This window comes from Microchirus variegatus (assembly GCF_963457635.1).
Source record: "Microchirus variegatus genome assembly, chromosome: 23".
NCBI lineage: Eukaryota > Metazoa > Chordata > Actinopteri > Pleuronectiformes > Soleidae > Microchirus > Microchirus variegatus.
In genome coordinates this window covers 13,165,189-13,189,040 of record NC_139824.1, presented here as the reverse complement: position 1 = coordinate 13,189,040, position 23,852 = coordinate 13,165,189, and the positions used below count along the sequence as shown (strand labels likewise).

Genomic DNA, 23,852 nt, shown 5'->3' with positions numbered 1-23,852 from the left:
GTTTCAAGGTAGTGATTTTTCAGAGAGTCTTTCCCCCCTCCAGCAAGTCGTCAGTGAAAAGCTGTTGAAAGGATGACTCATAGGAGATGACCATGTGTCAAATGTACTGTACATTCACCGCGAGTGAAGGTGACAGCTGAAAAGGTTTGTCTTTTCATGTCATTAAAAAGATTCGCAGAATCACTGAATTATGAAAGCAGGAAGGTACTTTCCACAAAGTAAAAATGAAGCTGTTAAAATTGTTTCACTCTGATGACTTCATAGCTTTAAGCAATTAAACATTAGGTTAAACTTAGGGAGTCTGGTCTGACATATGACGGCATTACATGATTATTAGCAAAGACTAGATGAATGTTAAGCCTCTCTCATGCCTATCATGCCTCAGGCATAGCGTATGTGCAACACTGCATCAAAGTATGTAACAGGATGTGTTATTTACCAATTAGTAGGACAAGGCACTTACACCGCCACAGTTATAAATCCCCTCTTACTTCTAAAAAGCCTACATTCAATCTCCTGTTCTAGCTGAGAGGAGAAGAGAGAGATCGAGAGAGTGAGGCCAATTAAAATGCCACCCTCCTTCTCTCTGCACTCTTCATTAGACTCACCCTATGAGTTCATCTGGTGACAAACAATACCTACACCATCTCGTGTCTGCACGCACACACACACACATAGCTGAATTTCCTCTATTAAAATGATTCACGGGGAGGCGCCCAACGGATGGCATTTTTCAAAATGAGGGATGATGCCTGTCAGAAACTCCCATCAATGGTGCGCTTGCGTTGGTGCTTGTGTTTTTTAATTCATGTGTAGGTTTGCTCCTCTCCTCCGGCTTGAGGGGGTCTGATTGTCATCATCAGATCCCTCTTCATTGCCACCGTCTTTCTCCCTGTCGCCCTCCTCCTCTCACCTTCCACCTCACCCCTCCTTGGTTGAGTCATTGGTCACTATCTCCGGCCTATTTGTATTCCTTCCCAAACCCCTCTCTCTCTCAACCCATTTGTATTCTTTTGCTTCCCATGGTGTTTTCCTAAGCGGTGTCATCTAAGGTGAAGTAGCACATGCATATGCATGTTACATACATGTTAAGTGCAAATTCTCCCTACGTATTTGTAAAAAGCTCAAGTTAGATTGTCATTTTGGAGGGAATTCACCACGTTTTGCCTTTTTTAATATTGTGGCAGTCCATCCCTTATACCATAATCATTTGGTAAATTATATTAAAACTTTTCCAAAGAAAGTCAATTCAAAGTCAATTTGACTTGCCAAAAATTGGCTTGTTTAATATTGTATCCACCTACAAGGTAGTTATTTTCATACTTGCACTTCAGCATGAATGTCCTGGCTGAAGCCTTTTTCATCTTTTGGTGATCACCTTGGTTTATAACTTGAATAACGGCAACATTCTGACTTCACTGAATGTTTTTTAGATTTAGCCGGCTGCAATTTATTCTGCAGTTCTACTTAGAGTTTAACTTTAGGCTTAATATATTATGATGTATATTAAGTCAATGGAACTGAGCTCACTCCATATCCGTTTATTACTTTGCTGAATGCTATGACAAAAGCAATGAAGGAAAGATATAAACAGCTGCGTGTCACAGTAATTGGAGAAAAGAAGAAAAATAAGTTTTGTCATAAGAGGAATAGCTACACAATCTCCTTTTAATTTGTCACACGGCATAATTCACATGACAGAGGATGGCACTCTTAATATGGTATAGGTATTAAGTCATTATTTTAGTAATTAATTAAGTTATTAGTGCTATGTTGAGTGGTGACTCTTTAGAAAGGCGACAGACAGACAATTCCCTTTATTTTAAATTTTACTTATTCATCTTTTGATCACAACTATTTGAATACATTACTGATGACATGATCAAGTCATAATTATCATGCTTGATGGAGGCTGCACTGCAGGTAGGAAAGAAGAATAGAATGACAATGGAATTACCTATCTATAGGATGGCAGAGGAGGAGAGGATATTACTTTCAGCATGGTGCTTGTCTCGTCTGATCTGAACAAGTGAAATTATATCACAGTCTTCCCCGCAGGGAAGGAAAAGTTCTAAGTTGAGTTGTTAGAGAGACAAACAATATACAAGACAGCGGGAAAATGATATTGCACTGCAGTGTCTCTGTAATGAATAACCCAAAGAAAACATCTGTCTAAAAGAGTTTTATCTCAATAACTTTTTTTTTTGGTAGGCGCTCTTGTTTTTACTCCAAATTAAATCTGAATATGAGGCACCGCTTTTTATTTCACAAAAAACGAGACAGGTTTCCGCGGTCCCAGCAATCACTGAAGCTCAAAACCCTTGAAGAGCTGCCAAAGTAGAATTTAGTGTAAGCATAGCAATGCCAAAGCAATCATAAGTACCTTGGATCTGTGAATGCGAAAAAGTGAAGAGATGATTTTGTAAAAAATGCTCCAAACGCTATGCTGACTCAAATGTGACAAGCAGGGATGGAAGTGAGACACAAAAGGAAAGAGTAAGCAAGGACTGGCATCAACTGGCAACCTGCTTCTCCTGCTCATCAAATAAAGATGTCTGACCAGTGATGGATATATGTTATATTTGGCTTGTGTTTAAAATCTATTACAAGTTTAATGCTACTTGGTTAGAGATGTGAGAAATGATCAGTGACATCGTTTCACACGGACGCAACAACACATTCTGCCATTATCCGTGATCTAAGCCATATGTGCCTCATATCTGCAGTGTGGCACACAACCAAAACAAGGAGTACTTTATTTATTTATAATTTCAGCTCATCTGGTGGATGTGACGTGACATGAATTTACACATTGTTGTAAAAGCATTATATTACAATGATTATATTACAAAAAATAATTTATTACCTATGTAAGGCGTTACCCCACCAACCCTGTGCCTGACCCAGTTAAAGTTATTAATCTCATGTTCATACATGCACTGACACCCATGCATAAATAAATACAGACACTCCTGTAGAACGACCTGCTTTTGTGCACGGTTTAAACCCTCTTAAACATGCCTAATTTCCTTGTTCCTCTAAACCTACCTTACCATCTGTCTGTATAAAATCCCTTGAACAAATTGGTTCTTTCATAATCACTTTTTGTTATTTTAGGTCTCCTAGCCTGGCTTAATGCTGAAAAGAGAAAAGAAAACAAAGGCAAGAATGACAGAATGGGCATGTGCAGGAGAGGTGGATGGTGCAGAGGGTTTGTAAAAGGCAGTGAATGCCAGCTGCCCAGATGCCTGTCTCCCATCTGTTTGAACCCCAACATCTAGCTGGCACTGCTTCCTCTTCTTGCCGCACACACACGCAAGGACATACAAATTTACACTCGCATGCTGTCGCCTTCACATGGAAACAAACTGGCAGTACTTCTGACATGAGGCAGCTGTGGGATTGGACGCATAAATAGCCCATAAAACGGCTATCACTAATGGCTAATCCCAGTGTGTGTTTACCTTCATCACTCGGCTTGTCAAGATCTCACATGCTACATAGTCCCGTCTACTGTTTATGTAAAAATCCACCGTTTTTTCTTGTGAGGTACTTTTTATGCCCCAGTTTTAAACCATATGTTCAGCCTTGGGCTCACTATCCAGTATCCTAGATCTGCTGCTGTTACTGTCAGAAAAAAAACAGTACAAGGAGACTTCATTGTCCCTGAGAGGCAAAGTCATGGTTGTGACATATGTTTCTGTACTAGATGTCGACTTTTTAATTTCTGGGTTTATATTTTACCTACAGTTCTTCCTCTTCCTGATGGCGATCGATAGTAGTCTCATATTGTAGACCTCAGTTTTGATGACAACAAACTACCATCATGTCCCCCTGCACGGTGCTAAAATTGTGGTTCAATTGGGTGTCTCTTCTGTGGTTGTGGTATAGTGGTGTGCTAATAATGTATGGATTTAACACTAAGGTGACATCCACAACACTGGTTTCATATAAAAATATAGCATACATTTGGCTCCAGATACATGTGTCGTCCACATTACGCTGGCATTTAAAATACTGCCGGCTCCCTTTTGAAAACTGCAACGCTGCGTTTTATTATAGACGGACAAAATTGGAGACCTTTGGAAACAATGACGCAGTTGCCCACATTCATTTCCTGACTGGTTCTTTTCAGTCATGACGTGACTATCAACAGCAGACTGCATCTCAATCTTATTTGAGATTGAGAATGAGTTTTTCAAGAGGCGTGACTAACAGACGTAGATCAAAAACGCCTCCGTAGGAAATTGGATAGACGCACAATCAATGAGACCGATGATCTGGATGACGTATGCAGAGCGACAGATAACATGTCAACAAACATGCTTGTGGAAGTGTTCCAGGAGCGATGGCTATCTAGTAATGGTGTCTTAACGACTTTTGCCCGGGTGAGCGCCGCATAGCAAAAGAAAATGGAAGCAAAAGCCGAATCGATAGAGAGCTGCTCCTCAGTGGATGGCGTGTTGGATTTGTACAAAAGTGGCGTAACGTCACTACTCTGTCGTCAACACGTTAATAATGTGATCAATCCCATTTTTGGAGATTCTGATATTGGCCAAAATGGCGTCCTTGCCAGACGTGTGTCCTGGCTGAGTTCACCCAGGCTACCTAGCAAATCAACTTTCTGTTGACACTGGAATGTGCGTGACACACGTTTATAGGCATATTGGTGTGGACACAGATTACCTCTGCAACTGGGGCTTGAACACTTATCTGGATGCAGATAATTTTATATCAGAAAATCCTGTTGTATGGATGCAGCTCATGAAACCCTATTTCCTGAAACAATAACTTACAAAGGAAGCTGTAACGCTATTGTCTGGAGAACTGCTCGCACTGAGTAGGCAAGATAACATATTGAGTTTGTGCTACTAAATCTGAAAGGTCCTGACGTCGGTTTTATATCTTTGTGAGGTGGTTGAGTAGCTTTGAAAACTCCCCGCTTCCACACCGTTCTAACATTAGATTAACTGGGACCAACAATAGTCAGCTGTGTTAAAGTGGGACACCCTCGCTCAGACTTTCTTTTTTGTAATTTCAACACAAATACTTTTTGAGGTAAATAACTATGTGTTATATATGTCTGAAAATATACATTTCTATCCTCATATTTAAATGGATGCTATGTAACCTGCAGATTACGTGTGCTTTATAAATACCATATTATACAGTGAGATACTGGAACAGAAAACCTTATTGATCCCTGAGCTGTACAATTTGAGAGAAAGCTGCTGATAAATGGTCAGTTCACCTTATCGCTTTCAAAACCCCCGTGTTCTGCTTTTTTGGTTGCCTGGTTTTAAATTGCCACGGCTTATCAGGTGAAGTCATTTTAAGGGCGATCAAATGACAGAATATCTAAATTGCTTGTAGTGTCAGAAATCCAGGCGATAGAGGGTTGACTGCGATGGCAGAAATAAAACGTGCAGAAGCAGCAGCTCCGCGGTATCACTAAAGATTCCTGCCTGGCTCTTCTTCTGAGTTCGGCTTTGGATGTTAGGTAGCGGAATACAAATGAGGTGTTTAAGCTAATGCACTGCACACTTGGACCCACACCTATGCCAACTTTCACAGATACCAGCGCACGCGTTAATAATGCCTCTCGACCAAGTGCATCAGGGAGTGTATATTGAGTTATAATGCAAAGCACTCAGCTGCAAACTTAATTTTAATTCACGCGTCTTTGTATCCACATGCATGCTTGTCTGTGCGTGCGTGTGTGCGCGTGCACCTGTGTGAGAGCGTGCTTGTGTGTGTGTAAGATGTAGAGGATGTCACAACAGAGGAGACAGGGGATCAGATTAGGGAGCTGTGCACATCTGTCAGCATGCAGCCATCTTCAACACCATTAGATTAGAGATAATGAAGACACTGTGCATGTGTCTGTATATTTGTTGGTTATGGAGACAGAGGTGGTAGGAAAGAGAGAGAGAGGTGAAGCCGACTCCTTACTCTGACATCAACTGCTCAGGTCTTGTAAATCATGGAGGGATCGATTAAAAGCAACATGACGAGGCCTGGTAACAGAGATGTTGCACAACAGAAACTCCCAAGCAGATTGAAATACACACAGTGAGTGTAATGATATTTTTAAATAAACATAATATGTGTGCACAGAGAGCAATAAGATGGGGTGGGAGATTGTACGGGAAAGAGCAAGGGGGGGGGGGGGGGATGAAGAAAGAAAGAGAGCGATCTTTCCTGCATGCTGCTTCAGCCTTCTTTTCAAATTAGAGCAGCCCCATCTCCTGAGAATGTGACATTTTCACGGAGCAAGCGAGGAAGAGATGGAGGTTCGCAGAAAAGGGGGGGGGGGGGTTTGGAAGACAAATGGGAAAGGGGGTGGGGGGCAGTAAGGCGATTGCAGGTTCTCAGAAGTAGGAAGAAGGAAGTGCAGAGGGGGAATCAAAAAGAAAGGAGGCAGCTGGAGAGGAGGGAGCGAGCGGGCGGGGTGGGGGTGGGTTGCAGCGTTTCACTTGGTAATGTTAGGGATGGATGGAAAGAATGATGAGAAGGGAGGAGTGTGTGTGGGGGGTTATTAGCCCACCCTCCAGAGGCTACTAATGCACTGACCTTCATTAACTCGCATTACCGTCGGTGTGTGTGACTCTGCAACTCTCTTTAGTTAACACTCATTACAGTCTTTGTTTAAAGGCCAGCAAACTAATGAAGTCATTAAATAAGTGGAGGAAATCCTGATTCAAGTATTGAAACCACGAGAGGGGGGGAAGGGAGGGAGGTAACTTTAAGGACAGACACAGACACTAGAAGAGTATAAGAAAAAAAGTTTTAAAAAAAACGACTCACTGTACCAATCACATTTTGGTGACTGCTGCCATCAGGAGTTTGTTCTCTGGTGAATAGGAGTTCACTATAATATACAAGAGAGAGACATAAGAATCACTCAGATCAGGTGTTTGTGCAAGTGTGGGCTGGGGAGAGATAAACCTGATATATTGTGCTGAGCAGTTCTTCGACTGATCTTTCTTTCTTTCTTTCTTTCTTTCTTACAGGCTCTCCTTGATATTCAGACACAGCTGCGTTCTCAGATCTCCAACTTCACCTTCAATCTCGGCTTCTCTGGGAAGTTTTACCACACAGGTTCGTAATTTGTATATAATGCTTCACTCCTTAGCTGAACAACAGTGATATACAACGCTATATTCCCACTGTACACATAATACTACGCTTAAATTACCCAGTAAAGAGTAGTGTAATTCCAATTTGCAGGATAGTAATAACATTACAAGTACGGATTAACTGTGTAACTGCATTCATGGAGTTGAGAGGCTGTCATATTTGCAGTTCTTTCAGTTACTGCTAATTTGTCTTTCAATAAAATGGATCCAGTTCCAAAAGTAACATTTTGATTTACAATTAAAGCTGAATGATTTGTGCTCCACTTCATTCATTTTAGGGGGTTTTCTGTAGACTTCCAAAATGATCTATTACTATTTGTATATGTGAGAAATTTTCCTGGTTATAATAAAAAAAATATTTTTATAAATCTCACACTTTATCTGGGTGTGATTTTAATTCATACTTCACTGGCTCTAACATGCTCCCATGTTTGCTTGAAAGTCCTTTTGTGGCCCCCAAGGACAGATTTTTGTGATTTTTAGTGTGCACCAAGAGAAAGTAGGATACATCGTAATAAAGAACTACAGAGGTGACATTATTGGAATAACAAAAAAAATCTGATGTAAAATAGAACACATCTGTTATTGCCATGGCATCACTTCTCATCACCATGGTATCAGACCGCTACCTTATTTAGCAACACAACCTTAAGACAACCCAGATATATTGTGGAGCCTATACCAGGGTAATACCGAACTCGTACATCTGTGCAAGTTTCACGCTTTGTCCTTTTTGTCCTTTTTTTTTTTTTCCTGTCGGTTTCGGTTTGTGCAGGCACAGCAGAGGAGGACGAGGGAGACGATCTATTGTTGAAATATGTGGACGAGTTCTGGTGGTTTCCTCACATGTGGAGCCACATGCAGCCTCACCTCTTCCACAACGAGTCGTCCCTGCTGGAGCAGATGGTCCTCAACAAAGAGTTTGCTCTGGTGAGATGGATGTGCACGCACGTTTGTTGCAGCTGTCTGTTCCGTTGTTGCCGTCTTCTTGTGTGTCCTTTTAATCACGTTCGCTCCCCGTAATTGCATTTTCTTCAAGGGCATCTGTTGCTGTTTTGCAACATGTAACTGAAATGTATTTGTCACGGGCAAAATTACAGACATGACATTCATTTAAAGTCTTGAAAGACACATTTAAGTTTAGTTAGGTTTCTCCCGAAAATGTTTTGGTTTACAGGTTTAGAACAGGAGGAATTTCACTTCCCGCCAAACATATTTTCTTAATACCGGCTGGAACAAACTGGAACGTGTGTATCCAGAAAGCAGTCTGAAAATGTTTGATTCGAAGATGATTTAGATGTTCTACTGTTGTAATATAATATCAACATGTGAGAGAACATATAAAATGTATAACAGGATATCTTACACACTCTTAGAAATAAGGGTTCCAAAAGGGTCCTTCTACAAGGGCTTCTGAAAAAGCCTTTCCTGAATAAAGGGTTTTCAAAGGGTTCTTGGTGGAACACTCCAAAAGGGTTCCAGGTGCCAAAAAGGGTTCTCCTATGAGGACAAGCCGAAGAACCTTATATGGTTCGACTTAGCACTTTTATTTCTAAGAGTGCAGAATAACATATACTTTTGTTGTCTGATACCAACACCTATATCAGTCTGATACAGTTGTTTTTGCATCTTTTAAGCAACTAAGCTGTGAACTACACATTTGTGCTGATGCAGTCACCACCTACCCAAAACATAAAGCTTTAACTGTACAAAACAAACACTATTTTCCCAAAAAGAAGAACTAAGCAGCCCACATTTTTGCAGACTGTGTTAAGTGAAGCAGTTCTATCAAATGAAGGGATTTTGGATAGTATTGGATTTAATGCTTTTGGTTGTTGCTGTTTTTTTAAAAATTTATATCCAGTCTCGTTGTCTTGATCATGATTGGTCAAAGTGCTTTACACACCCATTCATTTAGTTCTTATGCAGCCCTATTTTCTGTTTCACAGCATTCACACCCATTCACATGCTGTTGGTACATTAGCATTTACATTTTTTGCCCAAGGGCACTGAGAAAAGGTTCCCTCCAACCTTTCCACCTGTGGGTGGTTAGCTGACCACAGATTGAGGCTGAGAAGATGTGTGTTTGTGTGTATGTGTGTGATTTACACAGAGACATTCAAATCGTGTTTTTCCTAGTGTGATTTTACATTTGCTTAAGTATATTGTAAACCTTTTTGCTAATTAATGTTACTGATTTGTTGTAGTTGACCTACTTTTACCATCACAATGGTCCAGTCCAATTAGGGTAGAGCTAGGAGGAGTATAAGAAGCCACCTGGCCAGGGGCAGCGATGGTTGTTGCTTGTTGATAATTAGCATTTTGAATTTGTTTACACTTTAGTTGTGTGCCTGAGACCATGGCGTTGTCCTCTGTTGTGTGTTTGGTTAATAAAACTGCAGCTTTTTTTGAGCACGAACTTCTGTTTTCCGAGACCTTCGTCGAGCTAAACACTTGTTTTACCAACTCCAGTGCTGCCAGTCACACTCAAAGGAAGAAAAATCCCCAAATTTATGTAGCCTTATTACACGTAATGTTATACAGATTACAGCATATGAGCATAACCTTTAATAATATATTTTGTTAGTAATGTGTAATGCGGACACACTCAAATGTGCAAAAGACCAATAACTTTTCACACCTCAGTCAGCGTAAACTGTGTGTTTGAACTTCGAGATTTTACTGTGTCGTATTAATTTTCTGAAACAAATTGTAGTTTAAATATCCCAGTGCGGAGTGAGGCACTTACTTGGATCGGCACACCTGAGCCTCTTTAATCTGAAGTCCACAAGGTCAAGGTGTGTTTGTTGCTCTGCTCTGCTCGGTTTTTGCTGGTATAAAATATTTACACGCTGTACATACAGTATGTGTACGTGTTTGTATGTCTGCGGTTCGTATGACCGTGTCATGTCACATGTTCAATGCAGTAAGAGGGCGTTGGTTCAAGTTGCTGAAGGTGAATGGGCTCATAAAGTGTGATTCCCCACTTCTATTACACACACACATGTATGCCACTCCCTCATCCCCTGGCTGTTGATGCTTAGCTTTGACAGTGTGTGTAGGTGTGTGTCAGAGCCAAGGACAACACCATCAGTCTGCGAGATGTACCCAGCAACATCCACCCTCGCACTCACGCACACACACACACACACACACACACACACACAAGAGTACACAAACTGTATATTTTTTTTAATTTCTAGCCCCGAAGGCCAGCATCATAACAAACACAACACAAACCATGTGCTTCTTCTTCTGCAAGGTCAGACTGTGGTGTGTTTATGTGCTATCATGCCCTTTGCCAGATTTCTAAATGCGCTATAACTTTGTTTTGTTTTGTTTATGTACATAACCCTGCTGTATTTGTACAGGAGCACAGCATCCCGGTGGATATGGGCTACGCTGTGGCCCCTCACCACTCAGGCGTGTACCCGGTGCACATGCAGCTGTACGAGGCCTGGAGGCGCGTGTGGAACATCCGGGTCACCAGCACCGAGGAGTACCCGCACCTCAAGCCTGCCCGCTACCGCAAGGGCTTCATCCACAGCAACATCATGGTGAGGAGACAACACGCACAGCACACACATGATAATGTGCTCATTTTCATTCATACCATGCGTTACTTTGATCAGCTCTTCTCTCTCTGAATATATGTCCAAATGAATTAGCATCTTCACGGTTTCAATTATTATTGAAATGACTTCACAGGGAAATATCTTTCTGATTATTAATGTGGTTATCCCTGTCGATACAAGTCAGTGTTTGGTGAGATATTTTGGCCTGACAGACGGCGGGCGCATGTGTGTTTGGTTTGAAACGAGAGCTAAGTCGGCCGGTCAGATAAACGTGTTATAAATATCACAGCTAAGTGCTCCTGCGAAGCTATACCGCGTGTTTCCCTCACGCTGATCTTGCAGTGATCATAAATCAAACCTAACACCCAAAGCAAATTATGCCGCGCTTTTGCCCGCCAGGAGGGGAAAAAAAAAATGATTTGCTTAATTCATGTGACTGAAATTAAAACAATGAATTATAAATTGTTCCAGAAATGAAATCAAAGCAAGCCTAAACGCAGAATCATTTAGTCACAAGAGACCGGTTTGGTGCGTCTGTTCTTTTATCTCACTTTGAAGAAACACTTTTTGTTTTTTATCTGCTCTTCGTGCAAGCGTTTGCTGAAGAGTAAATTGTGTGCTGATTATTTCTTGTGGTCTTAAACAAAAAATCAATAGCACTGTTTGTTGTGTGCAACCTCTGTGTACAGTATTTGCACTGGTGTGTATGTGTATGTGTGTGTGTGTGTGCGATACAAAGTGTTTGACCCTGTCTCACCACAGCCTGCTCAGCTCCCTGTTGATTTAATATTTAATGGCTTCTCAATGTACGAGCAAGCTTTTCTGTGTGTATGTGGGTGCACACGTTTGGACCGTATATAAAAAGCAGGATATGCGTAACTAAATAAAGATGTGGTAATGAGAGCATTTTTACACTGCTAATGCATGGATAAATGATTCATCAGTTGGTGTTTGAGACGGCAGTAGAATAAAGCTCTTTTCACCTCACTTCACCAAGGCAAATTGTCACCCTTCCTTCTGTCTGTCCTCCTCCTCTTCCTCCTCTTCATTCATTCATTTGTCAGTCAAGGCTCTTTGTCAGCGTGCACAACTGCTCTCTTATTGACAAAAGAGCCAATCACATTGACACCAAAATTACCAGTCTATATTGTTCTGCTGTATTTGGGTCTTGAGCAAACAAGTTGTACAGACAGCACTGTCAATTTCCTAATCAGTCCCTGAAGTCCGCTTTTAGTTCTTGTCATCCTGTCACAGTGTCATTAAAACAAAAAAAGGCAAAACTTAATCCAGCTTCCTTTGAATACAATGCAGAGTTTGACAGGCTATAATTTAATATTATACATTTCCAATACTGAGGTATCGAGAAGCACCAGCAAATCCCTGAATTAAATATTAAGGCACTAAACAAATGAAAATACATGCATAACACTTAACCTGTCACAAAAAGGCACCGTATTGAAGCAACACCGACAAAAAAAACAATAACAGAGGAAAAGCTTTTGAAAGGGAAAAAAAAAAAATCAAGCAGGGACTGAACTGAAATTAAATTCCAGACAAAACTTACTGTCAAGCTTTAGCAACAACCCCGCGATGGATGAAACACTGTTTTTGAAGCCTTTGTTCCAAATCTCCTTCAAATGAAACGATCGACTTCTTTCTTTTTTATGTGGCAGCAATGCTTTTTTTCTTTCTCTAGTTTCCGATTGGAAATTTTGTTCGTGCGGCAACGAGGGCCGAGAACACTTGCGAGTGCAAATCAGATTAATTGTTGATTGCAATCAGCTTATGACAGCCCTATTACTTGTTGATCATTCTACTTAGTTTCATAGAGAGCTATATATTATTTGTAGGCATTAAAATTCAAATTTGTTATTACAAGCGGGAAAGAGTGTTCAATTAGTTTCGTCAGCATCTGGTTCTGAGAAGAAATAAACGGTTCATTTTTTACATGGCTGGTAACTGCTCGTGATTAAATATCAGCTGTAATTCCATAGCGGCTATCACCTTCAACATCTGCTGACCGAATGATTTGTGATATGACTGAAAGGTGCACACAACAGCTACAGCGAACTCCTGAAGACGAAAACTGTTGATATGAACAAATATATTAAAAAGCCACAATTAAATATAAACAAAAGCAGTGGAGGAAAATAAAGAGAGGACCGTCTCTTGTTTCAAGACCAAAAAGCAAATAGAGGCTTGTAAAGTGTGCATATATATAAATATGTGCATGTATGCTGAATTAAAATTCTAAATCACTTCTCCATGAACCGGTGAGCTTTTTCTGACAAGTTATGACCCCCTTATAAAGTTACCGTGGGACAGCTTTCCACATCCCCTTCCGTTTTCTTTACCTCTCCCGTTTATTTTTTCACTTCCAATTTTTCTCGCAATTTCAGCCGATTAATCTCCTTCCCCCCACCTCTGCCGCTCTCCGTCTTTGTTTGCACAGAGGAGGACAGGACGTTGTCTGAAGGCTGTAAAAATTGTTGTTTGTGCGTCTCTGTCAGCAGATTGAGAGCCACCCACTGGTCCCACAGTATCGGAACAAATCAGACTGAGAAATAGGGGAGTGCTCTGTGTGTGTGTGTGTGTGCGTGCGTGTGTGTGTGTGTGTGCGTGTGTGTGCGTGTGTGTGTACATTTCTCTTTAAAATGTACTATATCAGTTTGAGCTATAGCTCTGTGGATAATTGGTTTGGTGAAATAGTGCTGAGTGTCTGTGGCTCTGATGGCCTTCTCTCTCTCTCTCTCTCTCTCTCTCTCTCTCTCTCTCTCTCTCTCTCTCTCTCTCATGTGTGAGTGCGAATGAGTCCGCAGTGTTTTATAGATAAACCAATATCTACGCTTCCAGCCTTTACTCTCTTCACACAGAGAAGTGCCCCACAAGGAGTTCACGATAAAGACCTCTTCTCTTCTATTCTCTTCTCTTCTCTTCTCTTTCATCATTCAGTAATCTCACGAGAGGATGATTGATTCATCACCTACTTAACACTTGATCTTCAGCCTACAAGCCTTTAAAAAAATCAGCACACATTGTCGGCATTTAAGTATAATTATTAAGATTATGGAACATCAATCCATATTGGCCTCAATGCTCAAGTACAGCTCAAGACTCTTCTAACAGCAGACCTTAGGAGCGATGGTTCGCTGTCACTTGTTTCATAACTCATAACTTTGTTCGATTTACTTGTACCAATAAAGAGAATCTGAGCAACTGACCTCTGGGAAGGTACTCCGACTATGCAACTCACGGAAAAAAATGGGTGTGGCGGTGTAGTATTTTCATGGCCAAGAATGCACAGTGCACCTGTTCATGGCGGTGCTCAAAGTAATCCATTACTGCTCCTGCTTTTCGTAAACAGCCAAAAATATCAAACAGGTGTAGTCGAGGGAGAAAAAAAAAGAAGAAAAAACTAAGAGAGCCTCGAGGTTGAACTTCACTGGTGCAAATTAAAGCATTGTGCCATGCACCTGCAAGAAAGTAGGGTCTCTGTTGCTGTAGTGATGGCAATCTCTGCCAGGCAGGTCCAGACAGAGGACCTCATAGCTCAAGTAGACATGGAGGCAGTAATTGGTGTGTCCTTTGACAACCGTAATTTGATTCTCGCAGGCATTTTTCACTGAAAACTTGTTGACTTGTCATCACGGTTGGAACTAATAACGTTTAATTACGAACCCCTCTCCATCGCAGAGTCCCAGCGAGCTGCAGTATGTGTAGTCTGTACAAAATAGTCGCCATCGTTTATGTTACACCTGTGTTCATGTGGAAAAGTCACTGTGGTGAAAATTTTGTTCGCCAAAACACTGTGAACCATCTGCAGAACGGGAACCTGCGCTATTTCACTGTAATATTTATCATTATCATTATTATGCATTGTCGCTGTATATTTGTCATCTTTTATGCTGCTACTTAAAATCCTGGTTGTTATTTTCCCTCCTCTGTGTATCTGCTTTGTTTACACTTTGGCCGTGATTAAGGCTTGACACTGAAGACACTGAACCAGCGTATTTTATTTTTTTTTCCTTTTTAGTGTAAAATTATTAAATCGGGGTGATTTAATTTGCCCTCAAAGGGAAACGCTGCTGGTTTTACATATGAAATTATGTTTACAGGTCTTGGGTGTGCAAATGCATGCGAGAAAAATAGGTTTTTATTAAGCCTTTCGGGGCTTCAGTCGGAGCTGAGAGAAGGCTGTGAAAATGCCTCGCTGTTATAGTTCAGTGGAGTACTCTTTAATGGGTCATAGAAAACTAATTTGTTTCCATAAAATGCCCCTTGTCTAAGAAACCTGTACCCGCTGATCATGCACTGTGTAAACTGAGGACGTGTGTGTGTGTGTGTATTTGCAGGTGCTGCCTCGTCAGACATGCGGCTTGTTTACTCACACCATCTACTATAAGGAATATCCTGGTGGACCCAAGGAGCTGGATAAAAGCATCCGTGGGGGAGAGCTGTTTCTCACTGTGCTGCTGAACCCGGTGAGTCAGACGCACACTCTTAAAACATGCAAATGGGAACATGCAGTGTGAAAATTGGACGAATGTTGCTTACCGTGTCGCGTTTTGTACCTTAAATGGGAAGTGACTGGGTTTCCCCTTAATCTCACTGTAAAGGTAACCTCCTCTGTCTGGTTGTTTCTTTTCTTTTGCATTTGTTTTGTGTATGTGTGTGTGGATACATGTGCTTAAGTGTGCCATTTTTACTGTCATGGTCTGCTTCTCACTTTCTGACTGTAGAGCTGTGCTCATCTACCCACTTTAAATTAGGTCTCACCACAGGGGGCTCACTGTCTCTCTCTCTCTCGCTCTCTTACTCACACACACACACACACACACACACACACACACCCTCCTCCTCACCCTCCTCCTCGCCCTTCCCCTGCTGCGTGTGTCAGCTCAACTTGATTCTGCTTTGAATTAAGCAACAGAATAAGGTTTTTTGGTGGCATTTGCGATGCTCACCCTTACAATGCCCACTGTGAAAGGCAAAAAGACGGAAGATAATTTGCAAGGAATTATTCACAAACAAAATCTCTCTCCTCGAGTCAAACCCCCCTGCACATGCACACACACGCACACACACGCACAAAGAGGCTCAAGGAGCGAGAGTCAGCTACACAGAAGTGTCAGGTAGGGGAGTGCAGAACCAGAGGAGCTGTCAGAACTCAAGGAACATCACAGAGTGGAGTGCCGCTTCACACAACAACCCCATCTAGCCCTTTCTTCTCTCTCTTCACCACTTTGTCTCTGTCTGTCATTCTCTTTGGTTTTGTTTTTTTTCATTCCTTTCTTGTTTTCTTTCATTATTTCTTGGCTCATTTCTGATGTCTGTCTTTCAATTTTTGATTTCATGTCGTCCTCCATTATTTACTGTTTAGTTTACTTCTTTTTTTTTTTCATTATGTCTACACTGTGTTGTACTTATCTGGCAGTGGATTTAACAAACATTTTGTTTATATTAAGTTAAAAAATAATAAGAATTAAGCAACAACTGCTCTATTCATCCCCCCACACCTCTGATACAGATATTACACAATGTGTTTTTCAAATGTTCCCTAGCAGCAACAATGATTTTCTAATAATAGTCAAAGGCTGTGGGGGTTTGTATAGAGTAAACATTAGAGGCAGTGTAATTTACCTTTTTCTATCTGAGGGACCGAATGATTTTCCTTATGACCTATTGTTTACACTAAATGAAAGAAAGGATATTAATAGGAATGTGACTTATATGAAAAAGTCCTTCAAATGTAGTTATTTGTATAGCGGCAAATCACAACATACATTATCCCAAGGCACTTAACATAGTACGGCAGAGACCATATGATATTATATATAGAGAGAAGAGAAACTCACCATTTCACACAATAAGCAGACACAAGGCATCAGTGGAGAGAAAGGAAGAAGAACCAGACTCGAAGATGAGCAGCCATCTGCCTCGCCCGGTTGGGGTGAAACCAAAAACGGGGCACAGTGCATGCTATCTATTGTGGACATTGGACAGTAATGACCTCAAAACATCTCAATAGGCTGATGAGCACCTATCTGTGTCCAGTTTAACACTGAGTGAAGACTTTGGTTTGTTTTTCTTGCCGTACAAAAGCTACTCAAGTAGTTTATTCACGCTAGTTCCTTTAGTATTGAAACCTGCAATCCATTATCTCTGTGGAGAAAGAAAAAAAAACACATTTATTTGAGTGACTGAATGAACGTCCAGACTAATATGTTTTCAGGCAGTGCTGAGTATGCAGAGTATAAATTTAAAATTGAGTTTTAGACTTAATTATAGCCTGATTTATGGCACAACCCGCAGAGGACGTCAAAAATGTCACCTGTTGTTTCTCCAGTTTCCTTTTAGTAGCAATAGTAATTACTTGCAGGGTGCACAACACTCACCAACACCAACACAACATACTTGCACACACACACACACACTCATTACGGGTTTGAAATTCCTCTTGAAAGCCAGAAACACCAAGGCTAATTACATTTTTTTCCCTCTGTCTCCACTTTCTCTCCCTCTGTCCCTTTATTAATCAATGTAATAAAAGATGAAACTCTCCTCTTGTATCTCCTAATGAAGAGACCTATTAAACATAATAGCAATTTAACCACTAAATGAGATCTATCTGCCATGACATACCCCTAAGTCCACACACACACACACATATATATATATACGCTCACACACATCAAATCAATTCAAATCAAATAGCAAAAGTGCTACAACAGCCGCGCAACATACACGACCGCAAAAAACGGCACATACAGCACATAAAATGAAAAACTGAGAAGAAATGGACTGTGCAGTATACTGTGCCTGCCCTAAACACATAAAATATAAGTAATAACATAATAAAATAAATAGCAGACCTTGCTTACAGATGCTTCGAGATGCATACATAAAACAGAAAACATGATTCATTGTTTTCACTTCTGTCTGCTCTTGTATCAGACACACAAGCTTTCATTAGTGTGTGCACTTTGCGAGGCAAATCGATAGTTTTCTGTCGCTCACTGTTTTAGTCGCCCCAGGGATTTCCCTATTGTTTGATGATCTGCACACTGGCAACGTCGTGGCTTCATTCTCAATGACTCTGAAGCACGTTCAGCCTGTGGTTACAGTTTACCACCGACAACAACCAACTTATTGAATGTGGTGTGTGTGTGTGTGTGTTTGGATACTTTTGTGTCATTCCGGGCTACATCAGCAGTCATCGAGCTCCCCATCTCTCATAAGCTCAATAATCGATCGGGTGCGACCTAGACTCTGCAAACATCCAATAGGGCACAAGTCATTCCCCAATAAATGGCGAGCGAGAGGGGGGAGAGACACTAAGAGCTGGGTGAGAGGGTGGCAGACGGATTGAGATTTAATTTTCAGGTCACGGCATCTTGTGTCACTTGAGAATCCAGACACATACTGAGAAGGAAGTGATGCACATACAGACCCACATGCACACAGCAGGGAAACACACACAAACACACACACACACACACACACACATCTGTGTATCAGCATCCCTGTATCAGGGTGTGTAAGTGTATATTTGTATAAATGTGTTTTTAGCTGACACGAGCAGAGCTGTAGACATATATCAGGGCTGACATTTAGCGCTTAGCTCTGCCACTAAGCTTATTAGGCAAACAACAAATATCAGCACAATCTCTTTCCTTCCCAGCCCTGTGAAAATCCTCGCATCCCGCACACTTCCTCCCCTCTCTCCAGGGCTCTGGTTGCCATTTTTGGCTTGTTGACTTGTTTTTTTTATGCCTTAGTAAGAACACATCATGTACATAATGCATTCCCTAGCTTTAACCATCACATAACAACTAATCACCTTAAAAAGGTCAAAATGTCCTCACAAAGTAAAACATTTTTGGGTTCCTCATAACGATACGAATACAGGGCTCATGGACGCTGACTGGAGCAGACAAAATAATTGAATTGACATCATTTGCTGTATTGATGTTTAGTTTTCAATTATCCACTGATGAGAACGAGACGGCGAGATCGACTGTGAGGGAACGAAGAGAGAATCGAGCCACAGCAAGAGTGGAGGGGGAGGGTTTAGTAAAAACCAGTGAGGGAGGAAAAGCTGGTTGGGGAGCTGGGGGCAAACTTCATTTTAGTTGCAATAACAGGTCAATCAAGTAGAAATGTATGCATAACTAACCAGCTACACACTAAAGGAGAGAAAGAACATCAGATATGTGAAGGGATAAATAGATAGACAAACAGATACATCTGTAGTCTATACATATATATATATATATATATATATATATGTGTGTGTGTATTCAATGTAATGTAATGTAAGATTTTCAATGCATGATACAGTCGATAGATAGATGGACAGATAGCCAAATAGATAGATACCTGCAACCCAAGGGCACCAAAACAACTTATTCAAAAATGCAATCATGTTCGTGGGGATTTCAACATGTACCAAACTCAAATACATGATTAACGTTCTTATAATCTTCCAGGACACAGTGTGTGTGTGTGTGTGTATGGTTTTAAAGAACATCTCTGCATGTTTGAAGTGCCATGCTTCATCAGCACATCTAGGTCAACATGAGATAGGAGAGAGAGAAGGCCTTTTTTTTTCTTCTTTTTTTTAAGTTGAGAGAGTGAGTCATTAAAAGGAAAAGAGAAGAAAGAGGAAATTGAAGGAGCAAGGAGAGGCAAGGACAACGGCCAAAGATTAAAAGAGGGAGACTGTGGGCTTGGAATTATTTCTTTTATGACTACACTTCTCTCCCTGGCTGGTTCCATGAATGATTTGAGCCCAATTCTGGTGTTAAATTCTAAAAGTGCTGTACTCTTTCTCAAAAGCATGTGGGGGGCGCTCAGAATAATGCAATATTCAGGAGTGGAGATGAGGCGTTTAGAAAAGGTTTACATAGCTCATTTAATTGAATCTTTACCTGGCAAATGGATTGAGGCTCGCACAGCGTCTGATGATGAACATTCTCTCAAGTTTTTGTTATTTTGTTTTGCATTTCCAGATTGCCTCTCTGTGTATTTCCCTATGTTAACAGCTTATCTGTGATATTCTTTTTTTTTTTTTTTAGTGGCCTTTTTTGTTCAGTGCTCTAAAATACAAATCATCTTCAAGTCTGCCACTGTTTGATTTGGCAGCCGCTGCTTAAGCTCCATAACGACTGTTTTCTTGTTGAATGGTACACTCAGATCGTCTGTGTCACGCTCCCCGCTGTGTCTTTCTTGCTCATTCACCGCAGATCAGCGCGCACACACACACACACACATACTTGTACAGCGAGGCCTATACACTATCTCTGAACTGTTTAATTACGACAGGTTGCTGAATTATTTGGAGGGGGGACATGAATCACCTCTGAATCATAGAAAAACACAAAGAAAAATTGTCATGGCATCATATTCACATAGGTCAGACTACAGGAGCTCCAAATTGCTCCAAGTGCACAATTCATACTTCACCGGGATCACTTTGGTGTTTTTTGACATTATGATTCAGTGAACAAGATAAACAAGCAAACAGTTTTACTGGCGAGCGTCTAAGAACTTGGCGATGCCTTGACAGTGGTTCCACGCTGTTGCTCGAAGCATCGGTTAGATTGATATGAAGCAGGCGTGGGGCATGGTGTGTGCCTCGTTTGCTTAGAGAGAGAGCGTGAGATAAGAAGGCAGTGGCAGATGCGCAAAATTGGGTCTGGCACACATAAATGAACAAATGCATAAACAATCACTCTGACATGCACAGACACCCACATACACATAAAAAAAATGAGCGTGACATGCATACGCTTGCTCCTCAGTGGCACACTTTAGTTGCCACATACATGTTCTGTTCCATATTCTCCCTCCCACAGTGTCAAACACACACACACAGACACGCACACTCTCCCATCATCAGTATTCTGAGACGATCAGTATTCTGAGCAGCTTTACAGGTCGCCGGACACTGATCCATCAAACCCTGACACTGTGTCGCTTTGTATCTACGGCAACCTTCAGCATTAAAGAGGAGCCAGGAAATACTCATGTGGCATTCACTCGCTAAATATACCAGCACACACACACACACACACACACACACACACACACGCTCACATTCATCAAATCATTAATACAGTAATGGCTGATGTTACCATTTCATCCAGATACTTCACATTCTCAAGCTCCCTCCAATCACAAAAGAAGTGTGTGTGTGTGTGTGTGTATTTCTCTGTGGTAGCTATCTTATCCTGTCTCTTTGATCAGCCGATGAAAGCACCGAGGCGTGGACAGATAGCCTGGACCAACACACTAACGCTCCTTCCCTGAGTCTCTCCTTCTCACACACTTTAACTATCATAAACACACTCCAGTGCTCTTGGGAAACGTGTTCCACCGTGCATAGCCGCATCTCTCCCATCACCCAGTGGCTATGAGGAGTATCATGCTGCCTCCCTTTGCTTTATCTGTTCGGCGTGGTGAATACACACCAGTATTCTGTTTATCTCATTTTCTCTCTCTCTATACTTGAAATTGTTGCCCCCGAAAGTTAACGCATAGTCATACATAACAAAAGTGAATGTGTGTGTGTGTGTGACTGAGGAAATTGACAGCAAATATTGAGACTAGGTCAACCGCTGTTCACTTTGCAACTCTAAAACCATCACACGCTGAGAAATAAGACGTTTGCTTTCCACTGCAGCCCCAGCAGCAGTTATTACATTTTCTGTGCTGACTTCAGTTTTCATTTTTCATCGGAACTTGGGAAATAAGGTTTTGTCTTTATCACAGTTTTTGCACAATGCAGTAAGCATGGCTGCTTTCCTTTACCCTTCTGTGTCTCTCTCTGTTTCTCCACTCCACAGATCAGCGTGTTTATGACTCACCTGTCAAACTATGGCAACGATCGACTGGGTCTTTACACGTTCGTCCATCTGGCCTCCTTTCTTCGTTCGTGGACCAACCTGAAACTCCACACTCTTCCGCCCTTGCAGCTCGCTCACAAATACTTCCAGCTTTTCCCAGAACAAAGGAACCCTCTCTGGCAGGTGTGTTTGCATGGGTATTTGCCCACATGTATGGGCATGTGTGATTCTACACAAGTCTGTACATTTTTACGATGCACTGGGATCTTATTGTTTATGCTGCCTGAAAAAAAAAAGTATAAAGAGTAAAGTAAAAGAGAGAAATAATGTGGTTTGGTTTTCTTTGGCGTAAGAGCCACCAACAGAATATGGACAAGGATTTACACCAGTTTAATTTGGTGATTTTGACAGGGATTCATGTTTTCTTTTCACAGTACGCATGGATTTTATGAAGATTTAGTAGATTGATTTATATGAATGTGTGCTCTAAGTCCATGGTAATAACAACACTGTCCTTTTTTTTTAATTGTATGGCCAAAGTGCTACATGCACTTTAACTTCCACTGTCTTTACTTTGCATCTGATCCTGCAGAACCCGTGCGATGACAAACGACATAAAGACATCTGGTCGAAAGAAAAAACCTGCGATAGGTTACCCAAGTTCATGGTTATAGGGCCACAAAAAACAGGTGAGCTACACACATATACACACACACACACACTCTCAAACATGCACATGCAACAAAGAAACTCCCTCTGTATGCCCAGGTGTGTAGGTACTCCACATCAGAGCCCATTCATTTAATCCCCCTCGCCCTTTGGTGCTGTCAGAGGGAGACAAAGGAGGAGGCTTTCACCTTCTTTCTTCCACCCACATACTCCCAACTTTAGATGTACAGCGATACTGTATTGTGCTGCCACCCTCCTCCTCACTCTTACTCTTACTTTGACAAAAAACGACACATTATTAAGATGATTAATCTGTATACACTACGTAGGCGCTGGGTGTTGTTTCCATATGCTGGAATTTTAATTATTGTTGTTGTCGGCGTGAGTTTGCGAAGAGCGTCTTTAAAGCTGCTAATTAACCAGGTGATCGTTTTCTGAAAGGGGAGGATAAGGGTCATTATAGTAACACGAGAACACACAGCAGTACATCGGTACGTTTCTCTTTTCATCAAAGGGTGTCAGAGACGCTAAAGCTCACAGGAAGCGGCCTGAGTGAAGATCAAACAGGAGTATGAGGTACAGAGCCAGGAGAGAGCTTGTTGAGGGGTGAATGGAGGGCACAACCAAAGCCTCGGCACTGATTGGAGTAAAATGGTGTTGAATCATTTCATGGGGAAACCTGTAATCTTTACACACATACACACACACACTTCTTGTGTTATCCCCCACCCGGGACAGCAGAGCCCAGCACAGTAGTGCTGACTAGACGAGTTATTTGTGAGAAGGCTTTCGCTTCAAATAGCACATTTTGAGAAGAACACAGCTATCAAGGAAACTAGAACGCGGGTCCAGTGCATATCATTTTGGAGGGTTTATTAACAGAAACTACATTTACTACACATAAGTATGTGTGTATAAGTATATTTTCTCTAACATTTAAAAAGATGTTGCAGGAGCCTTTTATATGTACTTTAGCAAGGGTCTTGTTTCATGCTTCTACAACAGCTTGGAACAGACAAAACAAGACAGAAACACACACACAAACATGATGAATGACAGTAATGTGAGGGTTCTGGCTCTGTGAGGAGTGGTGGGAGAATCAACTCACTGCAATCAGGTGTGTGTTGCACTGATCGGCGTTGATGAAGCCCAGGTGTGGGGAGTGTTTGTATACCCTGAGTCTCCAGTGCAAATAAAGTGTACCTCGAACCCTTGAACATCCTCTATAGTATGTAAAGACTGCTCTAGTTCACCTGCATGGGGGAATTTTTCCATTTGTTGCAGTCTGCACATCACTGTTAGATGGCACTAATTTTTAAACACTGGACCTTTTAAGTTTTATGATAACTATATCAAAAGCAACATGGCCTGACTCCACAAGTCATGAAACCTGATAAAAGGGCAAAGTTTTGGCAAATTATAATGCCCTCACAGACAAAGATATTTGTATTAAGGAGCGATCATATCTGAATTATTGAAAGCTGGCTGTTCATGTTGTCACGTCTATCTGCAAAGCCGTTTGTCAGCATTGTTTAAAGCTCAAATCCGGTACTGACAGTTTTCCCCAAAATTCTGCATCGCCATAGTAACATTTAACAAGGGTAGATTACAGGATAACAATA

The 23,852-nt window shown here is 41.3% G+C and overlaps 1 protein-coding gene across 1 annotated transcript in view; it reads left to right on the top strand.

Moving 5' to 3' along the window:
* ndst3 (N-deacetylase/N-sulfotransferase (heparan glucosaminyl) 3) overlaps positions 1-23,852 on the top strand; it is a gene marked incomplete at both ends in the record, with an annotated part of 32,565 nt that overhangs the window by 3,201 nt on the left and 5,512 nt on the right. Inside the window, 6 exons of the mRNA XM_083909384.1 lie at positions 7,014-7,101; positions 7,915-8,069; positions 10,511-10,696; positions 15,067-15,195; positions 21,562-21,744; positions 22,154-22,250. Coding sequence (XP_083765510.1) covers positions 7,014-7,101; positions 7,915-8,069; positions 10,511-10,696; positions 15,067-15,195; positions 21,562-21,744; positions 22,154-22,250 — 838 coding nt within the window. The remainder of the gene's footprint in view (positions 1-7,013; positions 7,102-7,914; positions 8,070-10,510; positions 10,697-15,066; positions 15,196-21,561; positions 21,745-22,153; positions 22,251-23,852) is intronic.